This window comes from Trichomycterus rosablanca, chromosome 22 (assembly GCF_030014385.1).
Source record: "Trichomycterus rosablanca isolate fTriRos1 chromosome 22, fTriRos1.hap1, whole genome shotgun sequence".
Classification (NCBI taxonomy): domain Eukaryota; kingdom Metazoa; phylum Chordata; class Actinopteri; order Siluriformes; family Trichomycteridae; genus Trichomycterus; species Trichomycterus rosablanca.
Window position 1 is genome coordinate 18,050,739 of NC_086009.1, and position 13,564 is coordinate 18,064,302.

Sequence of the window (13,564 nt, forward strand, 5' to 3'; positions counted from 1 at the left end):
GAAATACACGCAAATTGTATCAGCCTGTGATTTCAGGTTGTGGTTCGATGTGGTTTAGAAGCCAGGTTTCAATGGGTTGATGATTTTGGTTTCCATCATTTTGTTTTAACAAGCTACACAATTTAAATCAGTAAAGAATTTCAACTTGAATCTTTAGATCATTGAGATCCAATGTGTGATTTAATAGTTTTTTTTGTTTTGAGCAGTGTAGTTCTGATGGAATAGAATTTCTCCTCAGTAATACAAGAAACAAAGACTAAAGTTACATTATAGAACAATTACTTTTTCACACCACTGTTTACCACTGTGATAATACAATACAATAATTTTATGTTTTTTGCAAGCCAGGCCTTCTCCAATATCTGTGCCTGACCTTTGAGTAAATGTACATGGTAAGTAATAAAATGTACAAGTTTAGCTATATAAATTTGCTATAGTGTACCAGTTCTACAGCTGACTTAATGCACTATATGCTCACTATACAGTTTTTTTTTTTTTGTCAGGGCATAAATATGTCTTTTGCCCAGTGTTTCCAGGTGGCTCCATTCCCACCGCCTATGACTAGGTTAAAGAGTTTAGTCATAATAATTTTTTTTTATTTTGAACTAGGTAACCAGCAATAGCCTTTCAAGCTGGAAGATCAATTAAAGTAGTTCAGCTACGACCTGCAAACCATCTTAAACTATTTCGCCAGAAAATTGGCATGTTCTCCACGTATTTTGCGGACTGTTTAAGGGTGTTCCGTTTTCTTCCCACCTTCAAAAAGCAGATGCAGTAAGTGACCTGTCTGCTGTAGGTGTAAGTATGTTATCCTGTGAGTCTGTGTCGTGCTGTAATGGATTGCCCCCTCCCCAGACAAGGCTGTGCATCTGCCTCGAACCCAACGCGAACTTGACCAGGATGAAGCGGTTAGTGAAAATAAATGAAGAACAGAACATTTTATTGTACTGCAGAACCACATTCAGTACATTTACCCACACGGTCATTTATCGATGTTACACCTAGTACTGGTTATGGTCGTTAGCTCGATGAAGCTTTCGCCGCAGTTTCGGGGTGTCTAAAAGGTACTTAAACAGTCAAAACATATAACAACGTTTGTGAAATAATAGGTTATTTTAACTATTATTAGCATATAACAAGGGGCCTTAAATAAAAGTTAGCTATTTTACCGTTTACGGGGGTGTGTCAGTGCCACTGCGTGATCCGGGCTGTGTCTTAAATCGCTCCTCAGTCCCTGTATAAGTGCACTAAATAGGGTGTGAAGTGCCGGCTTTTACTGCCTCTGTGTGCACTATGAATCTAACATAAAGCCAAATGAGATTCGGCCCAAACTATGTCACCCAAGCCAGCTACAGTCAGCATGTATATACCGAGTTTATGGAAACACTTTGTGTAGGCAACTTTAAGAACTTTAAGAAAGTATTAACTTTAGGAATATTATTATCTATTAAGATTTTATGTAAGAAGCCTTTGGAAATAGAAACCAAATTAAGCCTCGCTATACTACAATAGTACAAACAAAGTGCTTAAAAATCAAATTCGCACATAACTACTACTTTGCAAGTCATGGAGGAATCATTACAGGTTTGGGATTTTTAGTAACCAGTATGCATTCCTTCTAATACTGTTTTCTTTGGTACTTCATAAATTTCAGTAAATTGTAATGTGGTATTGTTTTGCATTGTTATTATAGAAGTCTCCTGAAGAGGGAAATAAAACACAGGTCATGGACAGAGTCACCTTCAGAAGTGACACTGTTCTCTCTGATGTGCACCTGCTGCTCCCGAATGTTCGCCATCTAATGACTCGTCTGAATAGTGTAGGGCAACCAGGTGAGGGGTACAAATGTTTGGCTTGTAGATGAGATTAAATTTACAGATGAGATTAAATTTATCTTCCTGCATTGAGCTACAGTTGAGTCACAAGTCATGAGATTTGTCCTAAGATATGAACAATTTCATGTGAACTGTGAAATGTTTCTGTGACCGAACTTCTGTCATTGAACTTTGTAACAAGGCCTCGTAATTTCTAATTAATTATTCTATTTAAGTATTTTAATGTAATGGTGATTTTACAAGAGTAACTTTTTGATACTTGAACCTATTTTGTCAGTATAGTGAATATTTCATCTCCCTGTGTAGTGTTTGTATCAAAGTTTAGTATTCTCTCGAATGAGGAAAAGAAAAAGGAGCATTCTCCCCCCAAACAGCAGTCAAACTCTATCCTGGATGAAGATGGAGACCTGGATGTGGTGAGAAGACCCACAGACACAGCACACACCCATGAAACCATTCACCCAGTCATCCTTAGCCAAGCTGAAGGGGCAATCAGTGATGATGAGGAGGAGGATGGAGTCGATGCTGAGAACGTCATCAAAATTGGTCAGGGATTTCATACATCTGCTATTTTATGTAATGGATTTGCTTTGATTAAATTAATCTCACCAAATAGAATTGTGCTATTTTTGCCATTTTACCAGTAGTGACATTAATTCTAAAGCTGACTTCATGTCTTTGTCATTTGTGGAGAATACATAGAAAAATTGGTCTTTTTTTGTGTGACCTGGTGTGCTTTTTTTGCTTCATGCTGCTGCTGCCCTTACCCCACTGTTGTTGATCTGTCTGTGTGCACTAATCTGCATGGACCTAAGCTTCATTTTAGGACTTAAATGAATTTATTTAATTTGTTAGAATTTTAATTTGTTATGGTGGATTTTATAACGTATATATTTGATTAAAGTTATTTATTTATTTTTACAGAGCACACAATGGCTACACCCTTGGAGGATGTTGGAAAACAAGTAAGTTCACATTAACTTGTAGGATAACACTTATAAATTATTTTCCGTAGTAACAACTACTCCGGACACTCCAGGGTTTAAATGTCCAGCAGTGATATCTAGTCCCTGCGCAGGGTTTGTTACTGCATTACACCCAGTGATTCCGGGGAAACCAGGCTCACCGCGACCTTGACCAGGATGAAGCGGTGGTAAAACATGAAAATCAAATATGAAAAGTAAACAACAACTCTGGCTTTGCAGATCTGGCGAGGAGCTTTACTGCTGTCTGATTTTCTCCTCTCAAACCCATCAATGTTTCGAGATGCAACTGTGTTAGAGCTGGGATCAGGAACTGGGTTAACAAGCATCGTCTTAGCAAGAATGGCAAAAACAGTGTACTGCACAGGTAAGTGCCCCATTACCTAATTCCTCCTGTGTTTAATGCTGTTCCAAGTAATGCTGTATTAACTTTCTCCTTCTCTCTTTTTCCTTCATCTTATTCTGTTTGCATGTTTGCAGATGTTGGCGATGACCTGCTTAGCATGTGTAAGAGAAATGTGCAGCTAAACGGGTGCTGTAACGAGACATCAGGTAAACTTTACTGACATCTAGTTCCAGAATTATGTTCAAATGTAGTTTGGGGGATAGAATCTTAAGATTCTGGCCGTCTACACAGAGTTGATGTCTGGCTATGTCAGGAAGGATAAGAGGGGGGTGTCTGGCCACTGACACTGTGATAGATTGATGCCCTCTCCGGGATGTTCCTGCCTTGTAAAATAATAGACAGGATGCAAAAGTTTTCTAAACCTTTTCCACAGCACCCCCTTCTGTCTTCCTGTTTTTCAGAGGAGTGTGGTGTAAAAGTAAGACAGCTGGACTGGACTGCAGACGATTTCCCCACAGGTAGGATGTTTCTGTTCAGGTCAAGATGACTTTTAAAGAATTACAAGCAAAGTACAGACCATAAACAATATTGTGTCATAAACATTACATAACATTACTCTTTTGTTGCAAAGTTGCTTATTACAGCTTCAAGACATTTATGTTTATGGTCTTTAGCAGATGCTCTAATCAAAGTGACTTAGAATTGTGACTGAATACCATGCAAGCAATTAAGGCTTAAGGGTCCTGCTCAGGGGCCCAACAGGGAGAACTGTCTCACAAATTTAAAAATGCTCCATATATTTTCTGTGGAATTTAAGCCAAGAAAATACAGTGTAGATATAATGTAGCCATATAGTGTAGATTCACAATTGTCATTTTGTTTTCTAATATGTATTTCTATAATTAAAAGTCAGTTTGAGTGTCGTATTATTATCTATTAATTTATTTTCAGATTCAGAGTTTGGCTGGAGTGAGGAGGAGATAGCTGACCTCTACGACAACACCACTTTTATCATTGCTGCAGATGGTGAATAGTAAATCATTACTTCTTGTTCTGTGACCTAATGTTCAGAACAAATGCTTCTTTGTTAAAAGAACCTGCTTGTGCTTTTTTGTTATCCTTGCTATCAGAATCACATTTTAGTCAAGCGTAAACATACCGATGGGGCTTTTTTTGTTCTTAGCCCAAGGTGATTCAGTGCTGTATGAATATTTTTGCCCCAACAGATTTTCAAATAACCCACAATACACTAATGAAGGAACTGAAAGTTCAGTTTTTCACAGAAAAAACAGTCTAATGTCCCAAGACTGTCCCAAGATTTAAGAAAGATTTATTTTAATGCTATGACTTCACACTGGCATGCCATCTGGTGATTCTTACTTATGCTTACATTGTTTACAGGTGATTTCTAGGTTATGTCCCAAACCACATTCAATGTCCTATACAGTTCAGAACTGAACTATTGTATGTGCACAAATTGGACACACTATACTGTATAATACAGTAGTGTGCAATTTGGAACCCAGCCACTTTTAATGCAGGCATAAATCTGAGATCTGCTTTTAGTGGGAATAGCTTGACATCTAAAAAAATGTAAATTAATAAAAATTTAAATTAAAAGTTTGTTACCTGCCTAATGACACTTTATTTACATTTATGGTGCATGGCATATGCATTTATACACAGCAACATGCAATTTTGAAAATACACAATCCAAGCAATCAAGGGCTCCATGGCCTTAACTGGTAAGCTACCACTGCCCACCAGTTTACTTCAAGCCAAAATCTCTAACAGCTCCTTTTGGCTTTAATTTTGTCTGGGTAAATTGTGTCCCTGCCTGACTACAGTCTTAATAAATGTTTTTAATAATTCATTTTAGATACATTTTAAACAGGAAAAGCAAGAACTTAATTTATAGATTTTTCTGCTCTTCTTTTTAAGTCTGCTATGATGATGACCTCACTGATGCCCTGATGCGAACCGTGTACCGAATTGCCAGTAACCTGCGTCACCCTAGCACGACCTATTTCTGCTTAGAGAAAAGGTAATAGAAAAAGACCTGATCATGAGCTTGTGAATTTCATTTCCATTTACAGCCTTTAGCAGATACAGTACTTTACTCTAACGTGAATTACAATTGTGATCATATAGAGTCCAAGCAATTAGTAGTTAAGGGTCCAACAGTGGCAACCTGGCATATGTGAGGCTTGAACCAGCAGCCTTTCAAATAGTAGTTCAGTACCTTAACCCCTGAGCAACCACTTCCCCTTCTAGTTCTACTTTTGGGTCTAGAGGTGCGAAACAATTGAACTTTTCACTCTGACTTGAGACTTAAAGGAATAAAACGAGTCTCTGTTCCCTGTGGTCATGTCTGTGTTGTTGCTGCAGGCTGAATTTCACTCTGCGCCACATGGACGTGTCCTGCGAGGCATACGATCACCTCCGCCAATGCCTGGAGCAGCTAAAGAACCTGAGTGATGGGAAAATGACATTCACAGTGTCACCAGTACAGTGCTCGTTCCCACAGTTCTTCCAGTATGAGCGAGTGAACCAGCTGGTGTGTAGCATCATTTGTCCCAGTCATTAGCATTTTTGTAATTAAACTGTTTTTCTTTTTTGCTTTATTATTATTATTATTATTATGTTTTTATTTATTTATTCAATGCATTGTTATCATTTTGTGTTGTATTTTCTTTATTTTTTGACAGGAGCTGTGGAAGGTGTCTGCCTCTGCTCTTTAAAATACATTTGTCTCAACTTCCTAACTAAGAGTTGGAAATGAAAAGGCTGTTGAAGAGGATTCAAGATTTTAGGTGGTTTTGGACCCCTTTTGGGTTAAACATGTTCATATTAGGGAATTAAGTTTGCTGTTTCTGGTTTTATTCTATGCTATCTGCTGGCCTGGCATCTACAACGACATGTTTGGCTACGTTTGACAGCTGAATGGCCGAAACCTTAGATTGGCATACTGTCAAATTTTGTTTGGCCTAACTACTCCTTCAAAGTATATATGTATTTATTTATTTTTAGATGTAACCACCACTTAATCCCGGTTAGTATCATGGTGGCTCTGGCTTCAAATCCATCTCAGTCAAAAGATATATTTTAATTTAAAATGCTGTATGTTGTAAACTTCATTTATATCAAATTGAACTGTGAATAATAAAAGAGCGTGTGTGTCCAAACTGTCTCTGGTCAGCATTTGGATGAAATACTGTGATGTTAAATTATTATTTAATTAAATTATGCCTGGTTTCAAACAACTAAGCCTTTTTATTGTAATTCACACATTTGTAAGGTTCACACTAATGATTTTATTACACATAATACACATTTTACACAATACACTAAATAGGGTGTGAAGTGCCGGCTTTTACTGCCTCTGTGTGCACTATGAATCTAACATAAAGCCAAATGAGATTCGGCCCAAACTATGTCACCCAAGCCAGCTACAGTCAGCATGTATATACCGAGTTTATGGAAACACTTTGTGTAGGCAACTTTAAGAACTTAAAGAAAGTATTAACTTTAGGAATATTATTATCTATTAAGATTTTATGTAAGAAGCCTTTGGAAATAGAAACCAAATTAAGCCTCGCTATACTACAATAGTACAAACAAAGTGCTTAAAAATCAAATTCGCACATAACTACTACTTTGCAAGTCATGGAGGAATCATTACAGGTTTGGGATTTTTAGTAACCAGTATGCATTCCTTCTAATACTGTTTTCTTTGGTACTTCATAAATTTCAGTAAATTGTAATGTGGTATTGTTTTGCATTGTTATTATAGAAGTCTCCTGAAGAGGGAAATAAAACACAGGTCATGGACAGAGTCACCTTCAGAAGTGACACTGTTCTCTCTGATGTGCACCTGCTGCTCCCGAATGTTCGCCATCTAATGACTCGTCTGAATAGTGTAGGGCAACCAGGTGAGGGGTACAAATGTTTGGCTTGTAGATGAGATTAAATTTACAGATGAGATTAAATTTATCTTCCTGCATTGAGCTACAGTTGAGTCACAAGTCATGAGATTTGTCCTAAGATATGAACAATTTCATGTGAACTGTGAAATGTTTCTGTGACCGAACTTCTGTCATTGAACTTTGTAACAAGGCCTCGTAATTTCTAATTAATTATTCTATTTAAGTATTTTAATGTAATGGTGATTTTACAAGAGTAACTTTTTGATACTTGAACCTATTTTGTCAGTATAGTGAATATTTCATCTCCCTGTGTAGTGTTTGTATCAAAGTTTAGTATTCTCTCGAATGAGGAAAAGAAAAAGGAGCATTCTCCCCCCAAACAGCAGTCAAACTCTATCCTGGATGAAGATGGAGACCTGGATGTGGTGAGAAGACCCACAGACACAGCACACACCCATGAAACCATTCACCCAGTCATCCTTAGCCAAGCTGAAGGGGCAATCAGTGATGATGAGGAGGAGGATGGAGTCGATGCTGAGAACGTCATCAAAATTGGTCAGGGATTTCATACATCTGCTATTTTATGTAATGGATTTGCTTTGATTAAATTAATCTCACCAAATAGAATTCTGCTATTTTTGCCATTTTACCAGTAGTGACATTAATTCTAAAGCTGACTTCATGTCTTTGTCATTTGTGGAGAATACATAGAAAAATTGGTCTTTTTTTGTGTGACCTGGTGTGCTTTTTTTGCTTCATGCTGCTGCTGCCCTTACCCCACTGTTGTTGATCTGTCTGTGTGCACTAATCTGCATGGACCTAAGCTTCATTTTAGGACTTAAATGAATTTATTTAATTTGTTAGAATTTTAATTTGTTATGGTGGATTTTATAACGTATATATTTGATTAAAGTTATTTATTTATTTTTACAGAGCACACAATGGCTACACCCTTGGAGGATGTTGGAAAACAAGTAAGTTCACATTAACTTGTAGGATAACACTTATAAATTATTTTCCGTAGTAACAACTACTCCGGACACTCCAGGGTTTAAATGTCCAGCAGTGATATCTAGTCTCTGCGCAGGGTTTGTTACTGCATTACACCCAGTGATTCCGGGGAAACCAGGCTCACCGCGACCTTGACCAGGATGAAGCGGTGGTAAAACATGAAAATCAAATATGAAAAGTAAACAACGACTCTGGCTTTGCAGATCTGGCGAGGAGCTTTACTGCTGTCTGATTTTCTCCTCTCAAACCCATCAATGTTTCGAGATGCAACTGTGTTAGAGCTGGGATCAGGAACTGGGTTAACAAGCATCGTCTTAGCAAGAATGGCAAAAACAGTGTACTGCACAGGTAAGTGCCCCATTACCTAATTCCTCCTGTGTTTAATGCTGTTCCAAGTAATGCTGTATTAACTTTCTCCTTCTCTCTTTTTCCTTCATCTTATTCTGTTTGCATGTTTGCAGATATTGGCGATGACCTGCTTAGCATGTGTAAGAGAAATGTGCAGCTAAACGGGTGCTGTAACGAGACATCAGGTAAACTTTACTGACATCTAGTTCCAGAATTATGTTCAAATGTAGTTTGGGGGATAGAATCTTAAGATTCTGGCCGTCTACACGGAGTTGATGTCTGGCTATGTCAGGAAGGATAAGAGGGGGGTGTCTGGCCACTGACACTGTGATAGATTGATGCCCTCTCCGGGATGTTCCTGCCTTGTAAAATAATAGACAGGATGCAAAAGTTTTCTAAACCTTTTCCACAGCACCCCCTTCTGTCTTCCTGTTTTTCAGAGGAGTGTGGTGTAAAAGTAAGACAGCTGGACTGGACTGCAGACGATTTCCCCACAGGTAGGATGTTTCTGTTCAGGTCAAGATGACTTTTAAAGAATTACAAGCAAAGTACAGACCATAAACAATATTGTGTCATAAACATTACATAACATTACTCTTTTGTTGCAAAGTTGCTTATTACAGCTTCAAGACATTTATGTTTATGGTCTTTAGCAGATGCTCTAATCAAAGTGACTTAGAATTGTGACTGAATACCATGCAAGCAATTAAGGCTTAAGGGTCCTGCTCAGGGGCCCAACAGGGAAAACTGTCTCACAAATTTAAAAATGCTCCATATATTTTCTGTGGAATTTAAGCCAAGAAAATACAGTGTAGATATAATGTAGCCATATAGTGTAGATTCACAATTGTCATTTTGTTTTCTAATATGTATTTCTATAATTAAAAGTCAGTTTGAGTGTCATATTATTATCTATTAATTTATTTTCAGATTCAGAGTTTGGCTGGAGTGAGGAGGAGATAGCTGACCTCTACGACAACACCACTTTTATCATTGCTGCAGATGGTGAATAGTAAATCATTACTTCTTGTTCTGTGACCTAATGTTCAGAACAAATGCTTCTTTGTTAAAAGAACCTGCTTGTGCTTTTTTGTTATCCTTGCGATCAGAATCACATTTTAGTCAAGCGTAAACATACCGATGGGGCTTTTTTTGTTCTTAGCCCAAGGTGATTCAGTGCTGTATGTATATTTTTGCCCCAACAGATTTTCAAATAACCCACAATACACTAATGAAGGAACTGAAAGTTCAGTTTTTCACAGAAAAAACAGTCTAATGTCCCAAGACTGTCCCAAGATTTAAGAAAGATTTATTTTAATGCTATGACTTCACACTGGCATGCCATCTGGTGATTCTTACTTATGCTTACGTTGTTTACAGGTGATTTCTAGGTTATGTCCCAAACCACATTCAATGTCCTACACAGTTCAGAACTGAACTATTGTATGTGCACAAATTGGACACACTATACTGTATAATACAGTAGTGTGCAATTTGGAACCCAGCCACTTTTAATGCAGGCATAAATCTGAGATCTGCTTTTAGTGGGAATAGCTTGACATCTAAAAAAATTTAAATTAATAAATATTTAAATTAAAAGTTTGTTACCTGCCTAATGACACTTTATTTACATTTATGGTGCATGGCATATGCATTTATACACAGCAACATGCAATTTTGAAAATACACAATCCAAGCAATCAAGGGCTCCATGGCCTTAACTGGTAAGCTACCACTGCCCACCAGTTTACTTCAAGCCAAAATCTCTAACAGCTCCTTTTGGCTTTAATTTTGTCTGGGTAAAATGTGTCCCTGCCTGACTACAGTCTTAATAAATGTTTTTAATAATTCATTTTAGATACATTTTAAACAGGAAAAGCAAGAACTTAATTTATAGATTTTTCTGCTCTTCTTTTTAAGTCTGCTATGATGATGACCTCACTGATGCCCTGATGCGAACCGTGTACCGAATTGCCAGTAACCTGCGTCACCCTAGCACGGCCTATTTCTGCTTAGAGAAAAGGTAATAGAAAAAGACCTGATCATGAGCTTGTGAATTTCATTTCCATTTACAGCCTTTAGCAGATACAGTACTTTACTCTAACGTGAATTACAATTGTGATCATATAGAGTCCAAGCATTTAGTAGTTAAGGGTCCAACAGTGGCAACCTGGCATATGTGAGGCTTGAACCAGCAGCCTTTCAAATAGTAGTTCAGTACCTTAACCACTGAGCAACCACTTCCCCTTCTAGTTCTACTTTTGGGTCTAGAGGTGCGAAACAATTGAACTTTTCACTCTGACTTGAGACTTAAAGGAATAAAACGAGTCTCTGTTCCCTGTGGTCATGTCTGTGTTTAGATATAATGTAGCCATATAGTGTAGATTCACAATTGTCATTTTGTTTTCTAATATGTATTTCTATAATTAAAAGTCAGTTTGAGTGTCATATTATTATCTATTAATTTATTTTCAGATTCAGAGTTTGGCTGGAGTGAGGAGGAGATAGCTGACCTCTACGACAACACCACTTTTATCATTGCTGCAGATGGTGAATAGTAAATCATTACTTCTTGTTCTGTGACCTAATGTTCAGAACAAATGCTTCTTTGTTAAAAGAACCTGCTTGTGCTTTTTTGTTATCCTTGCGATCAGAATCACATTTTAGTCAAGCGTAAACATACCGATGGGGCTTTTTTTGTTCTTAGCCCAAGGTGATTCAGTGCTGTATGTATATTTTTGCCCCAACAGATTTTCAAATAACCCACAATACACTAATGAAGGAACTGAAAGTTCAGTTTTTCACAGAAAAAACAGTCTAATGTCCCAAGACTGTCCCAAGATTTAAGAAAGATTTATTTTAATGCTATGACTTCACACTGGCATGCCATCTGGTGATTCTTACTTATGCTTACGTTGTTTACAGGTGATTTCTAGGTTATGTCCCAAACCACATTCAATGTCCTACACAGTTCAGAACTGAACTATTGTATGTGCACAAATTGGACACACTATACTGTATAATACAGTAGTGTGCAATTTGGAACCCAGCCACTTTTAATGCAGGCATAAATCTGAGATCTGCTTTTAGTGGGAATAGCTTGACATCTAAAAAAATTTAAATTAATAAATATTTAAATTAAAAGTTTGTTACCTGCCTAATGACACTTTATTTACATTTATGGTGCATGGCATATGCATTTATACACAGCAACATGCAATTTTGAAAATACACAATCCAAGCAATCAAGGGCTCCATGGCCTTAACTGGTAAGCTACCACTGCCCACCAGTTTACTTCAAGCCAAAATCTCTAACAGCTCCTTTTGGCTTTAATTTTGTCTGGGTAAAATGTGTCCCTGCCTGACTACAGTCTTAATAAATGTTTTTAATAATTCATTTTAGATACATTTTAAACAGGAAAAGCAAGAACTTAATTTATAGATTTTTCTGCTCTTCTTTTTAAGTCTGCTATGATGATGACCTCACTGATGCCCTGATGCGAACCGTGTACCGAATTGCCAGTAACCTGCGTCACCCTAGCACGACCTATTTCTGCTTAGAGAAAAGGTAATAGAAAAAGACCTGATCATGAGCTTGTGAATTTCATTTCCATTTACAGCCTTTAGCAGATACAGTACTTTACTCTAACGTGAATTACAATTGTGATCATATAGAGTCCAAGCATTTAGTAGTTAAGGGTCCAACAGTGGCAACCTGGCATATGTGAGGCTTGAACCAGCAGCCTTTCAAATAGTAGTTCAGTACCTTAACCACTGAGCAACCACTTCCCCTTCTAGTTCTACTTTTGGGTCTAGAGGTGCGAAACAATTGAACTTTTCACTCTGACTTGAGACTTAAAGGAATAAAACGAGTCTCTGTTCCCTGTGGTCATGTCTGTGTTGTTGCTGCAGGCTGAATTTCACTCTGCGCCACATGGACGTGTCCTGCGAGGCATATGATCACTTCCGCCAATGCCTGGAGCAGCTAAAGAACCTGAGTGATGGGAAAATGACATTCACAGTGTCACCAGTACAGTGCTCGTTCCCACAGTTCTTCCAGTATGAGCGAGTGAACCAGCTGGTGTGTAGCATCATTTGTCCCAGTCATTTGCATTTTTGTAATTAAACTGTTTTTCTTTTTTGCTTTATTATTATTATTATTATTATTATTATGTTTTTATTTATTTATTCAATGCATTGTTATCATTTTGTGTTTTGTTTTCTTTATTTTTTGACAGGAGCTGTGGAAGGTGTCTGCCTCTGCTCTTTAAAATACATTTGTCTCAACTTCCTAACTAAGAGTTGGAAATGAAAAGGCTGTTGAAGAGGATTCAAGATTTTAGGTGGTTTTGGACCCCTTTTGGGTTAAACATGTTCATATTAGGGAATTAAGTTTGCTGTTTCTGGTTTTATTCTATGCTATCTGCTGGCCTGGCATCTACAACGACATGTTTGGCTACGTTTGACAGCTGAATGGCCGAAACCTTAGATTGGCATACTGTCAAATTTTGTTTGGCCTAACTACTCCTTCAAAGTATATATGTATTTATTAATTTTTAGATGTAACCACCACCACAGTATCATGGTGGCTCTGGCTTCAAATCCATCTCAGTCAAAAGATATATTTTAATTTAAAATATTTTATGCTGTATGTTGTAAACTTCATTTATATCAAATTGAACTGTGAATGATAAAAGAGCGTGTGTGTGTCCAAACTGTCTCTGGTCAGCATTTGGATGAAATACTGTGATGTTAAATTATTATTTAATTAAATTATGCCTGGTTTCAAACAACTAAGCCTTTTTATTGTAATTCACACATTTGTAAGGTTCACACTAATGATTTTATTACACATAATACAAATTTTTTCATCTTTTGAAGATTGAATAAACCAAGGTAACCCCAGTTTATTTAACCTAGTGGCTGGGAATGCCATCTACCTGAAAAACTTGCTAATTCTGAATTTAATGCACATTTATTTCAATTCAAGCTTTGTAATGTACAGTACAGTACATTAAAACATGATAGACATGCGCAGTGAGGTTCTCAGCCTCAGTCCGTCTTTAAATCAGTTTATTTTGTTTACTTGATGGACACTAGAGGATGTGCTTGTTT

At 37.3% G+C, this 13,564-nt stretch overlaps 2 protein-coding genes across 5 annotated transcripts; both read left to right on the plus strand.

Moving 5' to 3' along the window:
• Positions 1-777: 777 nt before the first annotated feature.
• LOC134336243 (methyltransferase-like protein 22) lies at positions 778-6,411 on the plus strand. Of its 3 annotated transcripts, none has more exons than XM_063018964.1 (11): positions 778-908; positions 1,694-1,832; positions 2,142-2,381; positions 2,760-2,800; positions 3,041-3,185; positions 3,299-3,370; positions 3,626-3,682; positions 4,116-4,190; positions 5,106-5,208; positions 5,553-5,721; positions 5,873-6,411. In XM_063018964.1, exons 2-11 carry the CDS (start codon positions 1,727-1,729, stop codon positions 5,903-5,905), a joined length of 1,041 nt encoding a protein of 346 aa, XP_062875034.1. In that variant the 5' UTR covers positions 778-908; positions 1,694-1,726; the 3' UTR covers positions 5,906-6,411. The 3 variants fall into 3 exon arrangements, with proteins under 3 accessions (XP_062875034.1, XP_062875033.1, XP_062875032.1); XM_063018963.1 differs by lacking the exon at positions 778-908 and adding an exon at positions 1,001-1,064; XM_063018962.1 differs by lacking the exon at positions 778-908 and adding an exon at positions 1,515-1,584.
• Positions 6,412-6,779: 368 nt separating this feature from the next.
• LOC134336297 (methyltransferase-like protein 22) lies at positions 6,780-13,226 on the plus strand. 2 transcript variants are annotated; one of them, XR_010015711.1, is made up of 11 exons: positions 6,780-6,848; positions 6,958-7,096; positions 7,406-7,645; positions 8,024-8,064; positions 8,305-8,449; positions 8,563-8,634; positions 8,890-8,946; positions 9,380-9,454; positions 10,370-10,472; positions 10,925-10,999; positions 11,915-11,997. XR_010015711.1 is itself a non-coding variant. In XM_063019023.1 (11 exons), exons 1-11 carry the CDS (start codon positions 6,831-6,833, stop codon positions 12,718-12,720), a joined length of 1,092 nt encoding a protein of 363 aa, XP_062875093.1. In that variant the 5' UTR covers positions 6,780-6,830; the 3' UTR covers positions 12,721-13,226. The 2 variants fall into 2 exon arrangements, 1 of the variants encoding a protein (XP_062875093.1); XM_063019023.1 differs by lacking the exons at positions 10,925-10,999; positions 11,915-11,997 and adding exons at positions 12,362-12,530; positions 12,688-13,226.
• Positions 13,227-13,564: the final 338 nt, after the last annotated feature.